The 23,413-nt window shown below is 39.6% G+C and overlaps 2 protein-coding genes and 1 long non-coding RNA gene across 3 annotated transcripts; 1 reads left to right on the top strand and 2 right to left on the bottom strand.

Annotated features, from left to right (window-relative positions):
* The first annotated feature begins 220 nt into the window (after positions 1-220).
* On the top strand, positions 221-15,607 carry LOC119021450 (CD276 antigen homolog). Its single transcript, XM_037101753.1, has 7 exons — positions 221-401; positions 4,069-4,374; positions 4,681-4,688; positions 6,048-6,075; positions 8,565-8,840; positions 13,619-13,723; positions 13,923-15,607. The coding sequence occupies exons 1-7, from the start codon at positions 335-337 to the stop codon at positions 14,039-14,041; spliced, it is 909 nt and encodes a 302-aa protein (XP_036957648.1). The 5' UTR covers positions 221-334; the 3' UTR covers positions 14,042-15,607.
* On the bottom strand, positions 9,310-13,620 carry LOC119021460. Its single transcript, XR_005075586.1, has 2 exons — positions 10,644-13,620; positions 9,310-9,668 (listed from the first exon to the last, which is right to left on the bottom strand). It is a non-coding gene; the product is annotated as an uncharacterized LOC119021460 (long non-coding RNA).
* A 2,369-nt stretch (positions 15,608-17,976) lies between the features above and the next one.
* Positions 17,977-22,206, bottom strand: c1qb (complement component 1, q subcomponent, B chain). Its single transcript, XM_037102550.1, has 5 exons — positions 22,003-22,206; positions 20,899-21,058; positions 19,583-19,814; positions 18,833-18,950; positions 17,977-18,630 (listed from the first exon to the last, which is right to left on the bottom strand). The coding sequence occupies exons 1-5, from the start codon at positions 22,003-22,005 to the stop codon at positions 18,421-18,423; spliced, it is 723 nt and encodes a 240-aa protein (XP_036958445.1). The 5' UTR covers positions 22,006-22,206; the 3' UTR covers positions 17,977-18,420.
* Positions 22,207-23,413: the final 1,207 nt, after the last annotated feature.

A 23,413-nucleotide genomic window follows, 5' to 3' on the forward strand; every position in this document is an offset into this window, starting at 1 on the left:
GCTCAGGTCCTCTCCATCGACTCCAGTTCCTAATGTGTTCAACTGAACTGAGTTTAAACACACAGTATTAACTTCTGCCACCAGGAATCTCTCAATCTAACCGATGAAATAAAGACTTGAGGTGTTGAAGCAGTGTGAGGAATGTGGAAGTTGTCATAGTTAAAACATGTGGCGCTGATGCTTTATTTCTGAAATATTCATACAGGATGTGTTGCAGCCCTCACTGCTTGCAGGCGGGGAAACTGCAACAGTTTGTGATGAACCAATCAGCGTGTTGAAGATTTCTGTGAAGCTCCGTCATATAGAGGCTCCATCAGTGAGGTGAAGTCCTCAGATGACATCAACAACTATGGAGCTTCTTCCTCTCGTGTGTCTCTGTCTGCTGAGCTGCTCTGGAGACGGTAAGAAAACTGATCATCATCACTGACAGTTTGTTCTTCTTTTTTCAATCTTTATTGACAAGTAAGTAACATTACAATAAGAGATTTCATGAAACAAAGAACTAATCAGGAGAAATAATTATATAAAAAAAATAATAACAGTAAAGAATAATTAAAGATTAAAAAAGAAAAGAAGGGAAAAAAAGTCTGTACATTCACTGATATTAATTTAAAAAATCATATACTTATTGGTTAGATATTAAAATTATACATTCATCAGGCTGTCATAATATTGAAGAAATAGTTCTCTTTTTTTTCCTTTTACAATTCTGAGAGACATAAGAAAATAGTTCAGTTCAAGTAGAAACACCTTAAAACACCTTAAACTTCGGCGTTCATCCGGTGACGTCACATGTTCCCTGATTATCAGCGCACATTGATAGTATTGATCAGATCGATTATAGAAGAATTACAGATGAATGATGATGAGTTTTATCTTGAGATGCATTATAATGATGTGACGTCATCACTGCTGTGTGTGTTCGTGTTCGTGTGCGTCGTCTCCATCCTGCTGCAGACTCTCACAGGTTTCACAGAAGCTCTTCTGGTGAAATGATCATGGTGTAGATACTGGGGGGTCCAAATGAGAGCCCTCCCCCTGGTTGGTTTTTTTTTTTAGTTTTAAGTACATTTCCCACAATTCTATGATATTTTATTTTTGAAAATTTGCACATTTAGAAGTTTTGAGGACAACACTCATTTGAATTCACATGTAAAGGAATATTCTGTGAAATTGCGTGGATTCCTACGAAATCAAGATAAAGCTTCTTTTTAAATTCCCATTAAGTGAAAATCAATGTTTTTCTCTCAAAGTTTTTACTCTATATCTCACCTATATGCCAGTATCAGGCCCAGTGTTACTAGTTTTATTTACTGCCGACATGTCGGCGTAGGTTAAAACTAATGTTATCAAGCTGATTAAGTTCTCATTCAGATTTCTCACCTGATCATCTGGATCCACAGAGCAGGTCCCTGCCTGGCCTCTCCCTCTCCCTGCGTCTCTGTGCTGCCTACATTGTGGCCAGATACCTTTATTTTACCAGGAGAACAATGACTGACCTTGATGATCATTTTAATTCAATACATTGTTTTTTCTGCTTGTGTTACTAGTTTATTTGCTTTAGCTTTAGTGTACAATGTACAGTAGCGTAGCTCCTTTCACACATGCACTGCTATTCTGAACTGACCGGGACATTTCCTGGAGGAGCTGTATGTGTAACAAATGAGAGCAGTAACAGTGATGAGTTGATGTAGGAGGTTTTAAGCTCCAAAAACTAGCTTTAAATTACATAAATGAACACCTGCATGCCATTAATGCAAGAATATGAAAGAATATCCTGACACATTACACCACTTATCTTCTGCAGCCTCTACCTTTTGGGCATTTTCTAACAGAATAAAAAAGAATAATGATCATGTTGAATAATATCAAAATCAGTGGAAGTCGTCAGTTACCGTTAACTTTACCTGGCTACCTTGGCCTAATTGTTTGCCACCTGGCATGCTTAATATTAGCTAACATGCCACAAAGCAAGACAGAGTTATTTACAGACAAAATTCTACATTATTAACTAGTTAAACAACCGTTTCATACCTCCAGTGTGTTCATGGTCTCCTGGCAGCTCCCTGTTAGCATGTAATTGTTTTACTTTCCTGTGCAGCCGGGACTTGTGGGTCTGGTCATATTGCTGTGATTGGCTTGATGGCTGTCAGTCACTCTAACTTGACCAATGGGTTTTCATGGGGGAGCCACTCAGCGTACTGAGGTGCGCTGAGTGGCTCCAAAACTTATTACCAAAACTAATAAAAATTAAAAATGATGTGTAAAATGAATCACTAATGTACAAATAAATAAATATTTACAAATAAATAAATTTTAAAGAACATAGCTTTGCACAAACTGTCATAGAGTTCTGGTTGTAGGTCCAGGTGGTTGTGGTGGTGAACTGTCGACTCTGCAGCAGCAGCAGCAGCAGCAGCAGCAGTGGTTGCAGTAGACAAACTGGCACTTTCATTAGCAGCAGGTTCACTTGTCTTTTTCTTCCAACTGCACTGATGGATGCACAGTTGTGCCTATACAGGCTGTTTGTAGAGCCTGCTACATATGAGATTTTAACCTTGCATACTTTACACTCAATTTTACTGTTTCCTGCCACATCACTATTGCAAACTGCTATTCATCAAGAACTTTTTCTCTTTGTTTGTTCATAGGCCCAGAAACAAAATGTGCATAGTTCACCTTTAATTATAGATATTTATTGTAAAAATATTGTTAGGAATTGAGGAGTGTGTCTTTAAGTTAGCTGCACACGTTCTAAGTAAGCGTAAATATATGATGTGCAGCAGGCAGAGAGACTCTTCAGTGAACATGTCACAACACACAAAGGTTTGAATGTGATGTTGACTCCATCCTCTCTGACACCAACGTGATCTGAACACAGAACACAAATGAAATCAAGTTGTGTGTTGGACTTTGGTCAGTTCATCATCATCCGCTCTGAGCTGTTAGAATATGAACTGACAGAGGTTGGTGCTTGTTAGCAACATGTTCGAATTCTACAGTTATATATTGTTAAAAACTAAACTAAATGTCCATCATTGTTCCTCAAAGTCCAAGATGACGTCCTCAAATGTCTCGTTCTGTCCACAACACAAAGATATTCAGTTTACTGTCACAGAGGAAAGAAACAGAAAGACTCACATTTAATTGAACATTACTGATCATGTTGAAGTGAAGATTAAATACATAAATCTTCATGTGAGTTGAGACTCAGAGATCCTGAAAGTGTTTGGACTTGTTCTCTTTTGTCACAAACCAACGATCACAGCAGCTGGAGGTCTGATAACTGACTCAGGGTCAGCTGGGAATCTGTCTCAGTGTAGCTGCTAGTTTATTGATTATCAGCATCAGATTCATTTGTGACGGTGTGTTGATTTGTTTCTAATTATTTATTTCATTTATTAAAACATTCATATAAAAACCAGAGCAGTGTATGTTGTCGTCCTCTCTACCACTCACACTTTTTAGCAACAATGTAGTAAAACCTGTTTGTGTGGTTTGACTTGATCTGGGTGAGACATCGTCTGATAAATGATAAGATCTGTCAAACCAACAGATTCTTAAAATGTTTCCTGGTTCTTGTTTCCTTCATGGTTACTGCAGAACATAATTCTGTTTAAAAACATAATTCTCTGTCATGTGAAACTTTAATCTGATGTCCTGAGAAAGTTCAGTGAACATTTTTGAATGACAAAGTGAAACAACATGTGTGTTCAGCTGTGGAACAGGATAGTTTGGTGGTTAGTTGTGTCTTTGAATCCAGTCCAATAAATCAAGATGTGACATGAATAAAACTACAACTTCTCCTGGTGTTATAAAGATGAACAGTTTCCACAGCTGAACACATTTTGTAACATTCAAACACAAACGCTCAATAACAGAAACCTGATTAACTTTACTGTAAGATTAAATATACTTAAAATATGTCAGTACAAGCTGGACACAACCAAAACTATCATGTTAGAGGAAACAGCTGTTTGAGTTTTTGTTGTGTAAAGTTGTTATCTGACTTTGTTTCCTGATGACTCAGCATGTTAACATACTGAGTAAAATGTTTTTATCTTCCAGCTGACAGAGTGGTCGTGGAAGAAGACAGTGATGCTGTTTTACCCTGTTTCATCAGCCCCAAGAAGGACCTCACAGGGCAGGTCTTTGACTGGAAGAAAGGCAGTGAGGATGTATTCATACATTATTCAGACGGCAGCACAACTCATGGTCGGGACTTCACAGATCGAGTCTCACATTTTCAAGATCAGCTGCAGAACGGCGACGCCTCCATAAAGATCAAGAAAACAAAGAAAACTGACAGCGGGACCTACAGCTGCATTTTCCCACATCTTCAGAGTCAAACATCCATCATCGAGCTTGTTGTTGGTGAGTGTTTTCATTAAACAGTTAAAGATGTCGCTCATTTACTGCTGCGACTGGTTCCAGAGTCCCAGATGGACTTTTGTTCAGTGGTCAGAATCCACATCTGGCAGGGCCTCGAGCCCACAGAGCTGCAGCCACATCTGGAGAGACGACCTCTGTATCAAACATGCTGATATCAGAGACACACTGCAGATTATGTCTCTCTGTACAATGAAGCTTCAGCCGTCTGTAGGAGATGAAATATGACTTTTACACAGTATTACCTGTCTGTTTCAAAACTATCTAACATGTCTTTGTTTTTCCTTTCAGATCAAGTCTTAACCTCTTGGGGTTCATTTTAATTTTTTGCGTCTCTGCCTCTTAATATTTACTCATTTTAAACAGTTTAATACAAAAACCAGCAGCAGCTGATACATGTCCACTACATCACTGTAAAGCAAACACTCTGAGGTTCATCAGGTGTGTTGATCTGATTTAAAGCTCAGAGAGAGTTGAACTGCTAAATGATCAAACAGAGAAAAAGTCAAAGTTTTGATAGTTTTGTTTGTTACATTTCATTGTTTAAATCAAATTAATAAAGTTATAATCTGGTCCATCAGGCTGAAATTCTCAGGATCTCTCCCTCAACTTGTCTAAAACATCTGAACCAAATTGTATGTTGCCAGACAGAAGAGGCTCTGAGATATTTTAGAAAGTGCAGTACAGATTATCTCCAGCAGATGTCCACAGAGCTCTCTAAAACTTCTCCAAAGTTACCAAATGATGATAATAAATCCCTTTAAGATGCTGAAAAATGTCCCTCAGTGTTAAAGTGGACGATAAAAAGATGTTGTGAGTGTTTAAATAAAGATTTACATATTTATTATCATTGAATCATGTCTCCTTAAACATATAAATAAAGTTTCTCTGTTATGTGGGTGTCCCGCTGCCACAGGAAGTCCCTCAACACTCACTTCCATATATGGTCACACAGGTAATTTAATTGGCTGCTAACTCAGAGTGTTTTCACGGTGCTGACTTCCCATTGGATGACAGCAGCTGTCAATAACACACATATGGCGCTCGCGTACAGAAGCTGTCCTGTGATTGGCTGCTGGAGTTAAAAGACCGTTAGGTTCGTCACTTCAGGTCGTAGAAAGATGCTGATTGGTTGGTTTTGTTCCGGGGCGTTTACTGATTTCAGAGATACTGAACATCATTGGTCAAATCTTTTGTCGATACTTTAAATTGATTAAAATGAAGTTGTTCGGAAAGTTTGACGAGCGGCGCTAAAAATAAACGAGCGACACAATCGACTTTTATTGTGGTGGTTTTAAGTTCCGCTTCCGTTTAACCGAGCTGGATTTAACGGCTGGACTTTTGTCTTTAAAACGAGCCGCTGTTCGTCTATAAATGTCTGTTTTTACACCTATAAATACAGTTTAACTGCGGCTACACAGGCTAGCTAGTAAGTAGCTAACTGTTTACTGCCGTAAAGTGAGACGCTGCTGTTGTAATGTCGTAAATCTTTATTTCAGGTTCCTGAATGTGTTGATAAAAACGAACCTGTGAGCTTTCAGGTGAGGTGTAATATGTGTGTGTTGACTTCTGACGTCAACACGAAAATATGATGTTTATGTTTTTATTATTTTTTACCGTAAATATCGGGTCGCTTGCATCCTGCGCACCTTATAACATTAAGAGACAGAACAGGTGAAAAATCAGGTGAGTCCTGATTGTGCTGTCGTCACTCTCCACCTCTACATGTCTCTGTAAATGTCTTCTCAGGCCTGTCAGTCTGAACACTTACATCTGTGGGCCTGAACCTCTCTGTGTTCACCTGACTGGGATCAGTCGTCACTTACAGGTGGACACGTTTATTATATTATAGTTATACAACAACATCTTTTCAGTCCAAGAAGCCTGTGTGTTATTAAATCTAATGCTTTTATTCAGATTGTCTCGTTACATGAAGAAGTTATTGTGTGTCAGGTTGGGGTTTAAAAGGGAGGACTATGGAAAGGGAGGTGGACCCAAACGCAGTTACACACGGGAGGCATGGATAAAGGGAGCAAACAAAAGGCGAGCTTTTGTTAAAAAGCTGATTACAAGCCAAAAGCAGCCAAAACAGGGCAAAAGGCAAAGTAGCAAAACAAAACCAGTAAGTCAAAGTAGCAACAAAAGAAAACAGCTAGACAAAGTACAAATCAAAAATCAAAATTCAACTCAAACATAGAAAACTCAAAACCAAAACAAACCAAACGGGACAGGAGTTCGGACAGGAGCATGAACTGCCAAGGACAAAGCAAGACAAACAGAAAACAATGACCAGACAAGGAGTGAGGGGAACACAGAGACTAAATACACAGACACTGATTACATAACGAGGAACAGGTGAGGAGAGAGAGGAGGAAGGAAACCAGGTGTGATAATGAGGGGGAGGAGCACAGAGGAACAGACCAGGAGGGAACAAGACAACAGACAGAGGGAGCCAGAGGGGAGAACATAGGAGAAACTTATAGGACACAGGAGGGCAAGGAAAATCAAATACATGAGACACAAGACATGGAAAAACAAAAACAAGACATGATACAGTGACATAAATCAAATACAAGAAACCAAAAACCAGATACAAGAAGAAACAAAAACAGGAGTCATGACATTGTGCAATATGCTGCAGTAAAATAATTAATTGCTGCATTTCACAAAAATCATCCATATAAAGTCTTTTTACTGACATGAAAGAATAATGTCATCTACTTTATTAATGTAGTTTAGTGTCAGGTTCATTCTGGGTTCATGATTTTAACTTTATGTTTAATATTTATGTAACAATCCTTCTGAGTCCCAACATCACAATATTCCTTTTATTATTTTTTATCTCAGTAATGATGAAATAGTTTATCTGTAAGTTGAAAGAAGCTCTTTCTGCAGCAGCAGTGACATTTGAAGCCTCTGACATCATCAATAAACTGTGACATCATCAAACTTCACCTGATATTCTTCACCTGACACGAGCTCTGACACAGGAGCAGCCATCAGATGGACTTTCTGAGCTTCTGTAACTCAGAACAAAAACTCCCGTTGACCTCAATCAGGATTAATGTTAATAATGTTTTGGTACAAAGACCTTCATCAGCTTCCATCAGGAAAATGCTTCAGTGTTTCCATTTGTTTCCTCCTTTAGTTTAATTATACACTGAACTAGGTTTGTCAGTATTATATAGAAAATCATTAACATTCATGATATTATTCTTAGAATCATTCAAATATGCTGGAAACTCTTAAACTGGCTCTAAAACAGACTCACTTTTCCTTGTATGTTTCGTTAAGAAAAATCTTAGTACCACAGGAAAGATGCAGGTTCATCTTGTGACAATAACTATAAATCAGGAAACCAACATGACTGTATGTTATTGAGCTAGACATCTTTTAATGTCTCTGCTGTTTATACTGATAATAATTGAAATTCACCATTATCATCTTGTCAACTAGTGTTTTTATAGCAAACCACAATCAAAGTCTTCTGTCCTCCCGTCTCTTCACTGGACCAACTTTTAGTGACAGACAAGAAATAATTGAATTTAAAAACATTTAAAGTGATGCACCAATCATACGTACGCAGAGTCAAATGTCAGTGCAGTTGTTTCTGTTGGAAAAGTTCAGTTCACAGAGTCAAACAAGCTTTGGAGCTTCAGTATCATCTGATCATCTCTTGGTGCTTCTGAACTGTTTGTGTCGATACTGAGAAGAGTTTCTAATATTCAGTCAAACATTGTTGACATTAAACACTCTTATTTTTAAAAAATATTTTTAAAAATATAATTGTTCAAATAGATAAAACCACGTCATATAAATCTCTCACAATCTTCTCTTGGCAGAATTTATGGTTAATTTATCTTTCAGGTAGCATAAATAAAGTAGTGCTCACTAACATGTGAAACATCAGGTGTGTTTACTTGTGATCACTATGTTTTATATTTTATAACATTCTTATACAGTTTAACTAATTCACTGTATATTTGTGTTCATCTGCCTCAAACTGGAAAAAGTTTCAAACGTTCCCATAAAATGCTGCTGGAGGTTTTTATTGTGTTTTTCTCTTCACAGTAAACTGGATACAAGCAGAGTGTAGATGAACAAAATCACAATATGACATTAATAATGCTGAAACTGTCTCTTTATGATCTGTTGGTTATATAATGTGTTCACAGGTTTAGCTCCAGAGCCAGTTATCAAGATACTTGAGATGACAAAGGACTGGGCTCTGCTGCAGTGTGAAGCTCACGGTGTTCCACGTCCTACAATAAAGTGGGAGAACAGTGAAAACAAAACTCTTCCTGCTGAGGAGCCAAAGATCTCAGACAGAGGAGATCGATTTTACATCACTGGCAAGATTACTGTGAACAAGACCGACAACTATCGCTGTGTAGCTACACAGGAGACACTCAGCCATCAGATTGCTGCTGTGACCTCTGTGTATATTCAAGGTGAGATTCTTCCTAGTTGTGATTTAATATGTAAATAATAATGATAATATCTCTCACACACACCAGGATTAAACAAACAGAAAATGACTTTGTGTTCAGTCTAAATTCACCTTTTAGGAACATGAACTTCATTAATTATTGTCTTTGTGACGATGTACAACATTTATTAATCATTAACACTCTATGTGCTGTATGTGATATGCAGTTAGATTCAGTGTTACACTCACTCTGTTTACAGTAAATATATTTCAGAGGAAACATCTGAGGACAGTTATGATGCTCACTGACAAGTTTGTGCATTTATTTTACTTTATATTTCATCATGAAACTGAAGTTTGAGTGAGAACAGTTGTGTTGTGTTGTGTTGTGTTGTGTTGCAGCAGATCATTAATGTGCGCCTCATAAAGTGGCCACAGTGTGTTTGTTATTCTGTGTGTGATGATACATGACAACAATCTGAACACAGACACTTGATTCATGAGTTCATTTAGTTGATTAATCAGAGAAACTTTGAGTCCTGAAACACATCTGAGCTCCGTCTCCTGGAGTCACACTGGAGCTGCTTCTGGTTCTGATGTCACAGGATCTTCATCACTGAATCTTTTTGTCAGTGACATAAAAGAATGATGTTGGTACCGGGCTCAGGTCCACTGAGGAGCTCAGACTGAAAGTGGTCCTGAACTCTGAGCCTCCTTTTCTGTCAAGTTTGTGGCTCCTTTCCAGTTGAGAGGCAGTTTCCACAAACGAGGCCTGTAGTGAAGCTCCACAGCTGCCTCTTCTGCTGCTGACTGTTTAAATCCTTCACACCGACTGTCTGTGAGTTCACACCTGGACAAGTTCAATGTACAGACATGTGGTGACTGAACAAAGATTTCTGCATCCACACACTCAAATGAATCACAGCACACAAAGTGAGTCTCACACACAGCTGAGCTGGTTGTTCAGCACATAATAACTAGGAGGTGTAACTGTGGAGGAACTGATGGACCCGACTGACAGAACTGGATCAGAACAGACAAACAGAATATGAGCTGCTGAGTGAGTAGAAGAGGAAACAGAAGATAATCTGACAGGACGCTGATCTGAAGTGATGAGTTATGATGAGAGATAATAACAACATGAGTCATTAAACATCATCACAGGTTTTAACTCACTCTGACACAATAAATCACTTTCAGTACTGTTGAGTTATGATTTATAACATTATATAATATTGCTGGAATTATAAATGATTGAAGTAACAGAACAGTTGTGTTGGATTACTTCAGATTAGAGCTGCGAGGTACGACCTTAAAATGATATCAAGATATTTTAAGGCCACATCCTGATATAAGATGTGTAACTGGATAATGTGAAATGTTCTCAGAAGAACTTCAGAAGTGTTGGGACGAGCCACAAAATCAAATATCTGAATATGTTTGACCAGATAGGCCCCACTGTGAGATCAATACTGATGAATGACGATTGTTACTTTCATAAAACATTAACAGGATGAGATTTCTGATCAATAATCATCATTAATGCTGATATAATGACTCAGTGGGTAAAGAAAGTATGAGAACAAGTCGGTGAGTTCAGAACATGACGTCACTTTACTGTAATTAAGCAATATTAATAGTAATAGTAATATTGCCATTATACGACTAATAGCAACACAAATAAAACGTATAATCAAAAATATTTCCATGTTGATGGACATTTTTGTGAGTGTGCGTCGTGTTTCCATGGAAACACATGGGGTCTGACTAATAACTGAAACAAAGTCAGTGACGTCAGTAGACTCATATGTGTAATGGAACGTACTTTACCACTCCAGCAGATAATCCAGCCCTTAGTAACGACCGAGCAACAGAAAGGATTATCTAGTCCCAGATGAGTGAACTCTGAGCTCACGTTAATGTTTTATCGCGGTCTTAAAATGCCGTAAAATACCAAATAATAATCGGGGCGTTTATTTGTTACAGACCAGGCGGCAATTTGGGACAGTTGTTTAATTCCTTCCTCAGAGAAATGCAGAATGAAAATGTCCCAAACTTCTCCAGCTTCTCGGTGAATTCTCTGGCATCCTGCTGGTCAACATTTGTCTTCTGCAAGTGAAGTTGTTGCGGCGGAGGAAACGATTCAGCCGACCAGCACTCACAGCAAACTCCTCATCTCTGCTGTCACTCACGGTGGCGGACATTTGTTTCTCCATCGCCCTGATCATTTTGCGGGACACTCTCTCGTGGCGTGCCCGTCTGCTGATCACCCGTCCCCCCATGTTTATCTCCGGCTCCTCGCTGGCCTTCTTCCTCCCTCCACCAGGCAGCCTGGTCCTGTTCTGTCCTCCTCGGACAGCTCCGTTTTATTTTGTCACCAATCTCTCACTTTCTTCTGGTCGACAGAGGAACGTCTAGCAGCTGCTTCTCCAGAGTTTTCCTCTGCATATTTTACGGCAGAAAGTTTGAGTTTTTAAGCCGTAGTTTTTATTTGTTTGCTCCAGCTGACAGTTACTATGTTGCCATGGAGACGGATACACAGACTTGGCGGAGTAATATTTTGAGTAATGAGTCAGACGTGCTGTCAGGCTGATTTGAGCTCGGTCTAAATATCTTGTTGACCAATCAGATTGCTTCATCGGAACTACTTGTTGTATAATGAGCCTTAAGAACCAGGAAACAGTTTTGATATATCACCATGTGAGAATATCAAATATCTAAAACAATATATATTCTCATATCATGACAACAGTTTATATTGTTTATGTTGCTCAGCCTACTTTAGATTGTACAGGTGTTCCTATTAAAGTGTCCACACACAAACTATGTTAACAGAAGGAGACGAGCTTTTAATGATCCTGTGTTTCACATTTCATAACACATTTTCTTTATTATTTAATGTGAATAGAAACAAAGTTCACATGACGCACATCAAATGTTTAAAGTTGAGGAGCTGCTGTAAAGTCGTCACTGTCGATGTGTTTCTGTCATGATGGGAGGCAGAAAAAGAGTTTTTTAAGGAGAAGTTAGAAAAGTTTTCTTGTCTTTTCTTATCTAACGATGTAACGAGGTGTAATTAAGGCTTCTGTTTCTCTGCTCTTCATGTTTCTCTCCTTCTTAAACACTCTGTAATCCTCATGTACCAGCAGAGAAGTGATGAACAGGAAACATGTTTCATTTATAATCCTGTAACTGTCCTTTATAACGGATCAGAACCAGGTGAGATTGTGTTCTGGTCGTGTTGTTTCACAGACAGCTGGAGGAGTGAGTGCAGTCAGTAGTGCAGCAGTGGATGAGTGAAGATGTGCTGTGTGGATGTTGAGCTGTAAAAACAAACCAAAGGAAACCAAAAGCCAGGACACAAAGATGTGTGAGCAGATGTTGTGAAGGAGTTGTATACATGCAGCACATCAGGCCCAGGTGTGTCCCACGCTGCTGATGAACCTCCCAACAGGTCTGCAGCCCTGGAGACAGAAAGCACAGCAACAGCAGAGTGAAGCCGTCAGAGAGGCCGTCACTGTTAGCTCTGTTTAGATTAGAGAGATTAGAGAGAGACTTTATTAATCCCAACCACAAACTGCAGCGTTACAGCAGCCCAGTTACACAAGAATCACACAACAGAACAGGAAGAGAAGAGTTTACTCACTGAGGGTTTCATTCTTTTATTTCTCAACTACAAACTGAACTCACACTGAAAACTAGGACCAAACTTTAACTGTGAATAAACACAATGATAGTTCCTGTAATAATATGAGATCATGGAGCTTTGAACTGAGTTTCTACTGGACACTAATTAAAACTTGTAATTAGCACCATTGTATTCAGGCTGTAACTACAAGTCTCCAACATTAATGATCATCTTATAATTGTAGTAATTGTGACTATTAAAGCAGCAGAAGCTGATCAGAGATCTGCTGAAGGATTTGATGCTGAAGGATGAATTCAGATTCAGAAATCAGGACCGAACCTGTTTCACAGCAACATAAATGATCAAACTCTTCAACCTTTCAAATCAAATCTAGATCCTGCTGTGATCTTTAGTGAGCTTTAGTGAGCTGAGACAGAAGAATTGTTCTGATTCTATCATTTAAAACTCTGTGTGGAGATGTGAAACTGTCTCTCAGTCTATATGTGTCTATAAGAAGCTCTAAATATTGATTCTGTTCTTTTATTAATGAGTTAAAGTATATTTATGTTTCACAGTCGGAGCTTCAACAGACTCTCGCTTCATAAAACCTGCGACTGTGTTGATGTGCTGCCATCAGGGCCCAATAACTGTGGACCCGACCAGCACCAAGAAGCTGACAGTGATTTTAATCTCCATGTTTGTGGACAGTAGTCAGTGGTGGAAGAAGTACTGGGATACTTTACTGAAGTGACAGAAGCAGAAACACAAAGTAAAAATACTCTGTTACAAGTAAAAGTCCACTTGAGTAAAAGTGTAAAAGTGTCAGTAAAAGTGTTGTGAAGAAGTTTTATATTTTCTCAGATGATCCTGTGTTTTTACTGTCAGATCAAAGTGATGAATGGAACTAAGTCCATTTGTTTCTTCACTGCTGGGACCAGAACCAGAAGCAGCCTCTGAGCTGTGGAGCCCAGCAGGAGGAAACTGGACCTGAGATCAGAGCTAACATCACTGTTCCTGCTCACATTCATCCCAGTGGAGTTTTCATGTGGAACAAGTTCAGACTTCAGGAGCAGACTCACCTTTAGTGGTTCTGTGTGGGCTGTGAGGTCCAGTCTGCTGCTGATCATCTGACCTCAACTTCTGACTCTCACATCCACTTTTATCTGTTTCAGGACTTTCTGCTGGAGTGATCGCTGGTTATGTGGTTCTCAGCATCCTTTTAGGTGTTCCAGCTGTGCTTTACATCAGGCATCGTGTAAAAAAACATCATAAGAAAGGTGAGTTTTAAATATTGTATCAACATATTAATGATAAACAGACATCACAACTCATTCTTTACATGTATCTCATGTTCAGAGTCTTGACAGATGTTTTATTCTCTCTGACATTAATCATTCTGTGTGTATTTACACTCAGAGGAGGATCAAGTTTGTGATTTTCTTGAGTATAACTTTGTTTTGTTTCCTTCTGATCCAGGTTCAAGACCAAACACAGCCAACGGACGAACAGATACCTCTGAACGACCAAGTAATTTAGAACTACTTTCTGATTCAGATCCTGCTGAATCGATTGAAAATCATTCAGCACCAGTTTGAGTCTCAGATGATGCTGAATGACAGTGAGAACATCTTGTCTGGTCACTTATCTCCGTTTGAGGAGTAAAACCTGGTTTCAACATTAAACTGAGTCTCAGGTTCAGGTGAGGATTGGTGTTGTGTTGCAGCAGATAGTTGTGATGGTAGAAGAAGGTTGTTTGTGTGACGATGTGCATGTAGCTCATTCTGCTGTCATCACTATGTTACCACGGCAACAATCTCTCCCTGAACTGTCCTCATGTCCTGAAGCTCATCCAGATCATAGACAGTGAGATCTTACAGTTAATACATTTATATAAAAATAAATACACATAATCAGTCCTCGTCTTTATCTCACAGCACTCAGTCACAAATAGTGTCCAAGTCAAGTGTCGGACTCAGAATCCTGTCAGAGTAAAAAGACGTCAGTCGCTCTGACACGTTTGTCTGATGGCTGAACAACATCTGAACCGACTCACTTCCTGAAACCAACAAACCAACATTCACATCCACTTCAAGTAGTGACTGACCAACACAGGAAGTCTGCAGGGTTTGAACTTTTCTCTCAAGCTGGATTTTAATTCTTCACACAACTTTTTCTTTCACGTCTCTGTTCAACAGAGTTCAACTGACAGTAAAGATCGTCTGAACGTAGTCGTTGACTCTGTTATTAATGTTGTTGAGGACAAAGACGAGCTCTTTCTCTCTGTTCTATGTTGCTTTTATTCTTTTATTTTTATACTCTGATGATCTGATGCGTCTCATTTTGAATGAGGGCAGCAGTGATGTATAAATGCGTCTATTTACCAAATATTATCAGACTGCTTGTAGAGCTTAAAGCTCCTGACTGAGCTCCACATGTGCTTTAAAACATCAGACTTCACTGAACTGAAGCTGCTGTTAACACTGTCAGTCACTGTCAACATTTTGTAGCTACCAGTTAATATAATGTGACACTTATATATATTTTTATATTTGTGTTTTTGGTATTATTGGACTATTATCTGGCCCAAAAAAATATTCCCATGTTAAATCATAATCATGACATAAACTCAATGTTTTGACATAAAACATCAAAATTAGTCAATGAAAAATTCAAAATTATTAGAGAATAAAGTAAAATAAATCGACATAATACATTAAAAGAATCAAAATTATGGATACATTTTTTTCAGGTTTTCTCACATAATTTTGTATTTTATCTCATAATTATTATTTATCGCAGGAGTATTTTATTTTTATGAAGGCTCATTTCATTTTTATGCTTCTATGTATTTGTTGAGGTGCTGATCCAGAGTCAGTTACTAACTGAACTCTACACTCAGTGTCCAGTTTATTATAATTATAAGGTTTTAATGTTCAGTTTGTTGTCAAAGATTCGACTTAATGAAGCAGTTTGGAGGCTGTTGAACTGTTGTGTCTTATTCTGCAGCTGTTTGTATTATTCTGATATTAGTTTCAGCTGGATGAGCCTGATAAACTGTTGACTGATGTTTGAATTGTGTCTCAGAGTTCATGTGTGTTTCTGTTGTTCACTGATGATGCTTTTGTCGTGTTTCAGGTCATTAAAACATGAAAAGTGTCAAACTGTGTGTTGTGACTGTTTCTGATGTTTCTGTCTTCAAACTGGGATCAAAGAAATAAAAGTGGTTTTAATTTCTGGTCTGATTCTGAGATGATGTGTATTTTCCAGCAGCTGTCAGGACAGCAGAGAGACAACAGAGCAGATAAATCCTCTTTAAAACAGCTTTCTAGAGACAGTTTACCTCCCTGACAGCTTCATGAATGGAGATCACAGCTGAATGTAAAGAAATCCTCGTGTGTGTGTAACAAGGCCTGAGTCTGTGAGGAGAGAACATGTTCCACACCTGCTGACGGCTGTTTCTTCTCAGGACTTTGTCAGCAGGATTGAGAACAGGAACTTGATGTTCTGCTGCCAGAGGTGACGGCTGCTGATGAGGTGGAAGCGTCTGACAGAGAAACAGCTCCACCTTTTATTTACTGTCATTTCTTTATTCTGACAGTTGGAGCGTTAACTGTTCATGCTGCTGCTGCTGTTCTGCACCAGGTGTCTGTTTTCATCCAGCAGCCACAGGAAGTGAAACCTGTCAGAGACATTAGCGCCACCTGCTGCTGTTTGACTGAAGTGTGCTGAGCTGCTTCAGTTTGTGTGTCAGTGTGAAAGATGACAGGAGGAATCTCAGCAGGACAAACACACTCAGAGAGGATGATTGGTTAGTTTTATGGAGAACTGATGATATTTGTGCAGCAGTATGTCGGTCAGAAATATTAAAGCTGAGAGTTTAAACAGTTTAAAATGGATCCATGGACGATGAAAGGTGTTGCTGCTCGTTTTACTTCCAGCAGTGAGTGTGAACAGTTTCAGCCACTTCAGCCTGTGGTGGACGACTCCTCCTGGCTCCAACACTCAACCAATGAACTGAAGTCTTTGTCAGCTGTCGTTCATTACTGCTGCAGATGTGTGTGTGTGTCTGAGTGTGTGTGTGTGTGGTGTTTGTTTCTGCTGTCAGAAGACTGTGTGAGTGTGAATCAGTGTAAAAACTGCTGACACAAAATTTTGTTCCTGTCCTCAACCTGTCAAACAAAAATATACTTTTCTTTAATTCAAATTTCTCCTTTAATCCCCAAAACAATTCACATTAGTTCTTAAAAGGTCTTTTACGTTCCCTAAGTTTCTGTGTGTATTTACACTCAGAGTGGATCAGGTTGGTCAGACTTTCTTCACTGTGACTTTGTTTTGTTTCCAACAGACAAGAAGAGACGAACATGGAGAATATTAAAACAACCTGATCCATAAACTAACCGACTCCTGGTTCAATATATCGTTTCTACAAACAAGTTTTATCTTTGTTTTATTGAATTCCAGTTGAGTTCTCCAACACTGAAAAACTCATAAAAAATATATTTATATAAAAGATGTTACTGTGTCAGATTAGCTGACATGTTTGATTCACTGTTATTTTGCCTTCTGTCTTTGAATAAAGACGTTGATGCCACATTGTGATGTTTCCTATATGATTTAAACATTTCTGGTCTGAACTACTGATTTCTTCTTGGTTCTGTTCTGCGATGTTCTTTGACAACATCTACAGTGTTTTCTTGATGCTTCCACTAGAGGGCATCAAAGTATAAAGTGTGTAAATCTCAGTCGTGGATAAAGTTTGCTGGATGTTGCAGGTGTCTGCTTCTAAACACAAACCACGACTGTGCAAGGTGCAGAATTACAGCGTAAAAGATTAATCTGTAAATATTGCTTTGGTAAAAGTGAACGACACCCATACAAATAACACAGTCTAAAGGGATCTTATGTTAAATGTGAGAATATTTGCCTCCAAAATTTAGCAGGGAGGAAGTGTAAAGAAGCAGAAAATGGAAATACTCAAGAAAAGAACAAGTATTTCAAAACCGTCAGTACGTACTTAGTTACGTTCCATCACTGATTTTGAAAGAAACCCACTGAGTGAGACGAGGGCGACACTAGAGGATTCTGGGTAAACTTTCCCTGCACTTCATATTAGATTAAATACTATTTAATTATCACTTTCAATGAAGCTATTTCAGATAGTTTGCATCTAATATCCTGTAAACTGAAATCTCTCCAACATGTTTAACGAAATATATTTAAAAGTTTAAGTTACGGCTGAAAATGAGAAACACAAATAAGTCAACAGTCAGTTTTCTACCCAGAGAAAACTGTTGTTGTTTCCAAGGTGTCACGTGATTCAGTCGAGGAAATCTACTTCCTGTTTACAGCCGCACAAGCACGCCGAGTAAACGTGACCGGCTGTGAGATGTGTGTTTTCAGGCGTGTTGTGTGGACACAGATAACTTATGAAATGGTGCAAAAAACGCTCGTCTGGACAGAGATTTGTTTTCAAAACCCTGTTTGTAAAATGAATCATGTACGAGTAGATGAAGCCTGAGCAAGACGGGAAGAACAAACACAAGCAAACTTTATTCAACAAGCTGCATTAACATATGAAACACAGACAGGGAAAAGACAAAGACAGGAAGTGTAACGCAAAACATGACACGAGGATAAAACCTACAAAATAAAGCAGGAAAAGAACAACCATGACACCCTGAAGTTCTGTTTACTTTTAAAATGTAAGAAAACAGCTGAATGAAGCTGATGAATTGTTCACTACGATGGATTTATTGTTCTAAAATAACCCAAAAGCTGCTGGAAGTTTTTGGGAAGTACACATTATCTGTTGTTAATGGGCTAAAACATACAAAAACATTGATCCATTGTTATTTCTGCTGATCTTCGTACTGTTACAGGAGACATATTTCATCTAATCGACCTTAAAATAACCTCAAAAAGTCTGTGGGGTTATGATGTCATCACGTAACACTGATGTCATGGATCTGAGGCTTTAGGCGGTGGGGAAGATCAGGAAGCCGGTGAAGATGTGGCTGGTGCTGCTCTGGCTCGTGACGATGCTGTTGTACCTGGTCGCCTCCACTGACACCGTGTCTCCGACCTCCAGGTTCAGCACCGCCGAGCCGGAGGTGACCAGGAAACCTTCGGACGTGTCACACATCGTCATGTGACCGTCGCTGCCCTTCATCAGCCGCAGACACACCTGGAAGAAGACAACAGACGCAGCGAGGAGCGAAGATGTCAGTAGTTCAGTGCAGACGTCGATCAGTCCGAGTGTATCTCACAGCTCGTGTCTAAACGTGTTTCAGGACAATCGTAACCAGTCAGAAGTTTCATCATGCAAAAAAAAGATATTGTGCAAGAGTCTCAGAGTATCGAGTGCTGGTTATTGAGATCAAACTCACTCTGCTCCGCGCTGAAACGTGGTAACTGAAGAAATAGATCCCTTTGACGACACACGTGAATGTTCCGTTTGTCAGCGATTCACCTTGAAACTGTTGATCCAGGTCGGGCAGGATCGGACTGTGGGAAGAAACAGGAACAGACTGTGAGTGTCTCTTACGTAGCTCCGAATGTTAGATACAATACAGAAGTACTTAAGATTATAAACCAAGTTTTCTGGGGCTTTAATGCTGCAACAAAACTTGATTAATCCTGTCGTGTCCTGTTATATGTTGTGTCTCAGTTCAGGTCTGCATCCTTCAGGGGAGCATCTGAAGGACGATTATGTCACAACGTCATGCGAAGGTGTGCTCCTTCTTTTCCCTGTTTCTGGAGGATGTATTGTTACGATCCTTCATGGCCTCACATATTCCAAGATTCTTTGAGCGCCGAAAAAGAAGAATGAAGTAGAGAAAATGGCGACATCACGTGGCGTAGATCGTCACTTTCGTGGGCCTGGGCGGCAGAAATCATGACGTAAGGATAAAACATCTGGTGACACAACCAGGAAACGCTCCAGAGGCTCGACCGCCACATTTAACAACGGCTGCCGAGGTTAACAAGGTCTCTGAAGGACTCGCCTTCAAACACCACAGAGACCGAGTCCTTCAGAGGACGCAGACCCTGAACTGAGACACAGCCACAGTCAAACATCTTGTCTTCCTGTTGACTTCCTCATTAGTTTTCAGCTCTCTGACCGTCGCAGCACTGACCTGTTGAAGACCATGGCAGTGTCGACCTCTGGTACTTGAGATATCATCCGTTTGTAGGAGAAGAAGGATTTCTGTTGGTTTGAGGGACTGAAGGCTCTCCCCTTCTCCCCGGGCCGGCCTCTTTCCCCCGGGCGCCCCGGTAGACCCATGTCACCCTTCATCCCGGGCCGTCCCGGGGGGCCCATCGGACCCGGTTCCCCCTTCTGGCCCCTGATAGGCTGACCGTCCTCACCTGCTCACACAGAGGAACACCCACTACATGTGACCAGGAAGTCAGAGTGAACCGACACCGAGATTAAACATCTGGTTTTATTTTACTGTAAACTGAATGTGAACAATCTTTTTGTAATAAATAAATAAACATGTACATCAAGTTCTCCCTGCAAACCTGCAAACTGAAAGATGGAAATGTTCTTTAATTTGTCTATTTATAAAAACTTTTTTGTGTCTAACCAGGCGGAAAATGACGATCCATTTTCTAAGTTTTAAATTCTTTTTTCATGTGTGAAATGTTTTTTCAGTGGTATTTAGAGTAGGAAAAAGTTCATACTTTAAACTGAGTGAACATTTTATCTTTTCACGAGAATCTTTTTTTATGTGTCGAGAAAGTAACAGACTGAAAAAGAAGGTGGGCAAGTAGATTTTTCATGTGTGAAAGCAAGTGGAAAAATCTTTTTTCAGGACAATCTTTTTTTTCATGTGTTGAGCCGAGTGGAAAAAAATGGGTTAGTTTTGTTTAGTTTTGGTTGTTTTTTTTTTTCTATGTGTGAAACTACAGAAACCCTGTGGGCCAACTCAGATTTTTTCTTTTGTGGTGCAAAATTATTTTTTTTACTATAAGTTTTTTTTCATGTGTGAAAAAAATGCTTTCACAAAAATATTCTTTTTCAGTTTGGAATGGAATGAAAAAAAAAACATTTTCAGGATTTTTTTGTGTGTGAAACTACAAAAAGAGCTTCTGTGATAAGAGATTTCTTTTCTTAATTTCTACATGTGTGTAACAGAGTGGGACAAATTGTGGGCAAGAAAAAAAAAATATTTTCCTATTCCTAATTGTTCCTCAGGGCCTCTGTAAAAAAAAAATTTTCAAGAGAGTTTTTAAACTATTTTCTGTGACACAAAAAAATTAAATGTTTAACTTTCTTACTTTCCCTTCAGCGCTTCAGTATTTTATTAATATGACCTTTAATTTAATAATCAAGCGCTAAATCCAACTGCAGGCAGATTTACATGTTCTCAAATCAGAAATGTTGAAGAAACACGAGAACAAAACATTTCTAACGTATCTGACGTCTTCACGTCCAACATGAGCTCACCTGGGTCTCCCTTCTCTCCCTTGGGGCCGTCCATCCCGTTGAGCCCGTGGGTGCCGGGTATCCCAGGAATCCCCGGAGCGCCACAGGACTGTGAGCCGACCGGGCCGACGTGGACCAGAAGGAGAAACACTGCAGTACTGCAGCTCAGCCACCAGGGCGCCTGAACAACACAGATGACTCGGAGTTAAACTCTCTGCTGAGGACCAGCTGAGACCAGCTGTCTGATCTATGGAGGGTTTCCCTTCTGCTAACTCACTTTGGATTAAAGGTTGATATCTGACAACACTTCTACCTGTAATTTCTAGGATTAAATGTTCAGACTTCATGTTTCTTAGTTTCAACTTTGAGTTTCTTTAAGCTCAGCTTTAAGTTTTTATGTTGTGACAATGTTGTGCTTACGTTCTGGTTAGGTTCAGGCATTCAAGTACTTAGTTCAGGCAAAGAAAATCATTGTGGGAAAATACTGCACACGTTCTTTAAGTGACTGACATGTTTTACGTCACCTGTCAGGCCTTGAATGTTATTTGAGACACTAGTTCCAGCATTGAGTTAATCCTGAACAACGTTGTTTTCACGTTTCTAGTCTTATTCTTGGTCTGGAGCCACAGAGGGAAACTGTGTCGAGAGGTGTTTCACGTCTTCAGTCAGAGAATCTCACGCTGTTGGTTGACTAAATAAAGAATAAAGAAACGACTTCTCTCTCCTGTGTTCTGTCGTCTGTTCTCAAGAAATCACCACCACAGAATTAAATCACCATGTTCTGGTTTAAAACACTCTTGGTTTTGTCGCCACAGACTCTGCTGGAAGACGTCCTGACGACTCATTAAAGATGTTGAATGTTGAAATACAGACACCAACACAAGCAAACCCCTGATGTGAAACTCAGCTGATAAACACAAACACATAAATGACAACTTAGACTGGACAGCAGCAGCTAACTATTTTGATCAAGCTGGCAAATAAAAATTTAATGTTTCAAGGTCAGATACAGATTATAGACATGAAGCAACATGAGGCAACAGGAAAAGTCTATGAAACCATCAACAACGTCTCTCTCTATCAACATCTCTGTTCTTTTGGCTACGTAGGACACAGAAGTCTCACCATGTGCAGGTAACGCGGTGACTCGTCTCGTGGTTGGAAGAAAAGCTGGTGCAGACGGAGGTGAAGAGCCGTCCTGCTTCACAGCAGCAGCAGCAGCAGCAGCTCAGTCAGGAGAAAAAAGGAAGTGAAACGCTTCAGGACGGCACGATCGTCGTTCTGTTGGTGTTCATGCTGATCGCTGTGAGGAAAACACAGCGAGGAAATGAACCCTGCTAGTGACAGAGAGGGAGTAAAGCAAAGTCCAGAGTGTTTACATTTATCTAACAGAAGGAGCCGGTTAGATTTTAGATCAAAAAACAATTAAATGACTTCTGAGGTCATGTGAGTCACCGCCAGCCGCTTGGTCAGGGTTAGAAAAACATCACAGTCTGGTGTAAAAACTGTCGCAGGTGTCCTTAAAAACATGAGACTCAGACTGCGGGTTTGGCGGCCATGTTGGCGTGTAAACCGTCTCCTCCACCTGCTGATGTGTCAGGTGGATGATAAACCAACAATGTGAACTTGACACACCACGTTTGGTTCTGTGGTTTGTTGGAACACTCACTACCTGCTGTTAGCTTGTTAGCTCAACTAGCCGTGCAGCTGTCGGGGCTCAGGCGGTTAATTAATGATTTCTTGGTGATTGTTGAACAGGTGAGTTTTAATTCAGCCGTGTGTAAAAGGATGAATGTTTCAGATTTGCTGCACCTTGGCCAACTGAAATGTTAATTATGATGTTGATCAATCAATCGATCAATCAATCAGTTCTCTTCAAGTCCTCTCATGACACTTTCCATATTGAGCAGTTCTTGATCAGACCCAACATTTACCCAACGAGCGAGCGCCAATCATGCCTCAATAAACAAATAATATTTAAGGGACATTCTTCTTTATTAGAAGAACTTTGGATATTTTAAATACATTTTACTTCCATATCAGTGAAATCTGAAGTCAGGACCTTCATCCATCGTGCTATAATTAATTCTCACCTGAACTTGTACTTTGGTATATAGTTGAAATAAAAATGAGACATACTTTCTCATTCCACCGTCCTCCATCGTTGCATGTTCACTTTCCTTTCCTGTAAATCTGTAATTATTTTTTATTGCGTTTGTCTGACAAAGCAAGTTCCTCATCAGAGGAAGTGAAACAGTTTCACAAGCACTCAGGAAAAACTCCACCTGATGGAGAACTGATGATGAAGCATCGCTGAATCTCTGATTATAAAAATCTTTCCTCCAAATTAACATTTTGTTCTGTTTTTTTTTCGGTGAACTTCCTCCGTCGACGCCTCAAACACAGACTGGTTTCCTGGCAGCGTGTGGCTGAAGCTCCTGACCTCAGGATCAGTATCTGTTCCACAAAATGTTTAATTTCCTCAACAAGCAGCTGATGCATATTTTTAATGATTACATCCTGTTAAATATGCCAG

The sequence above is a fragment of the Acanthopagrus latus genome, chromosome 6, assembly GCF_904848185.1.
Source record: "Acanthopagrus latus isolate v.2019 chromosome 6, fAcaLat1.1, whole genome shotgun sequence".
Taxonomy (NCBI): Eukaryota; Metazoa; Chordata; class Actinopteri; order Spariformes; family Sparidae; genus Acanthopagrus; species Acanthopagrus latus.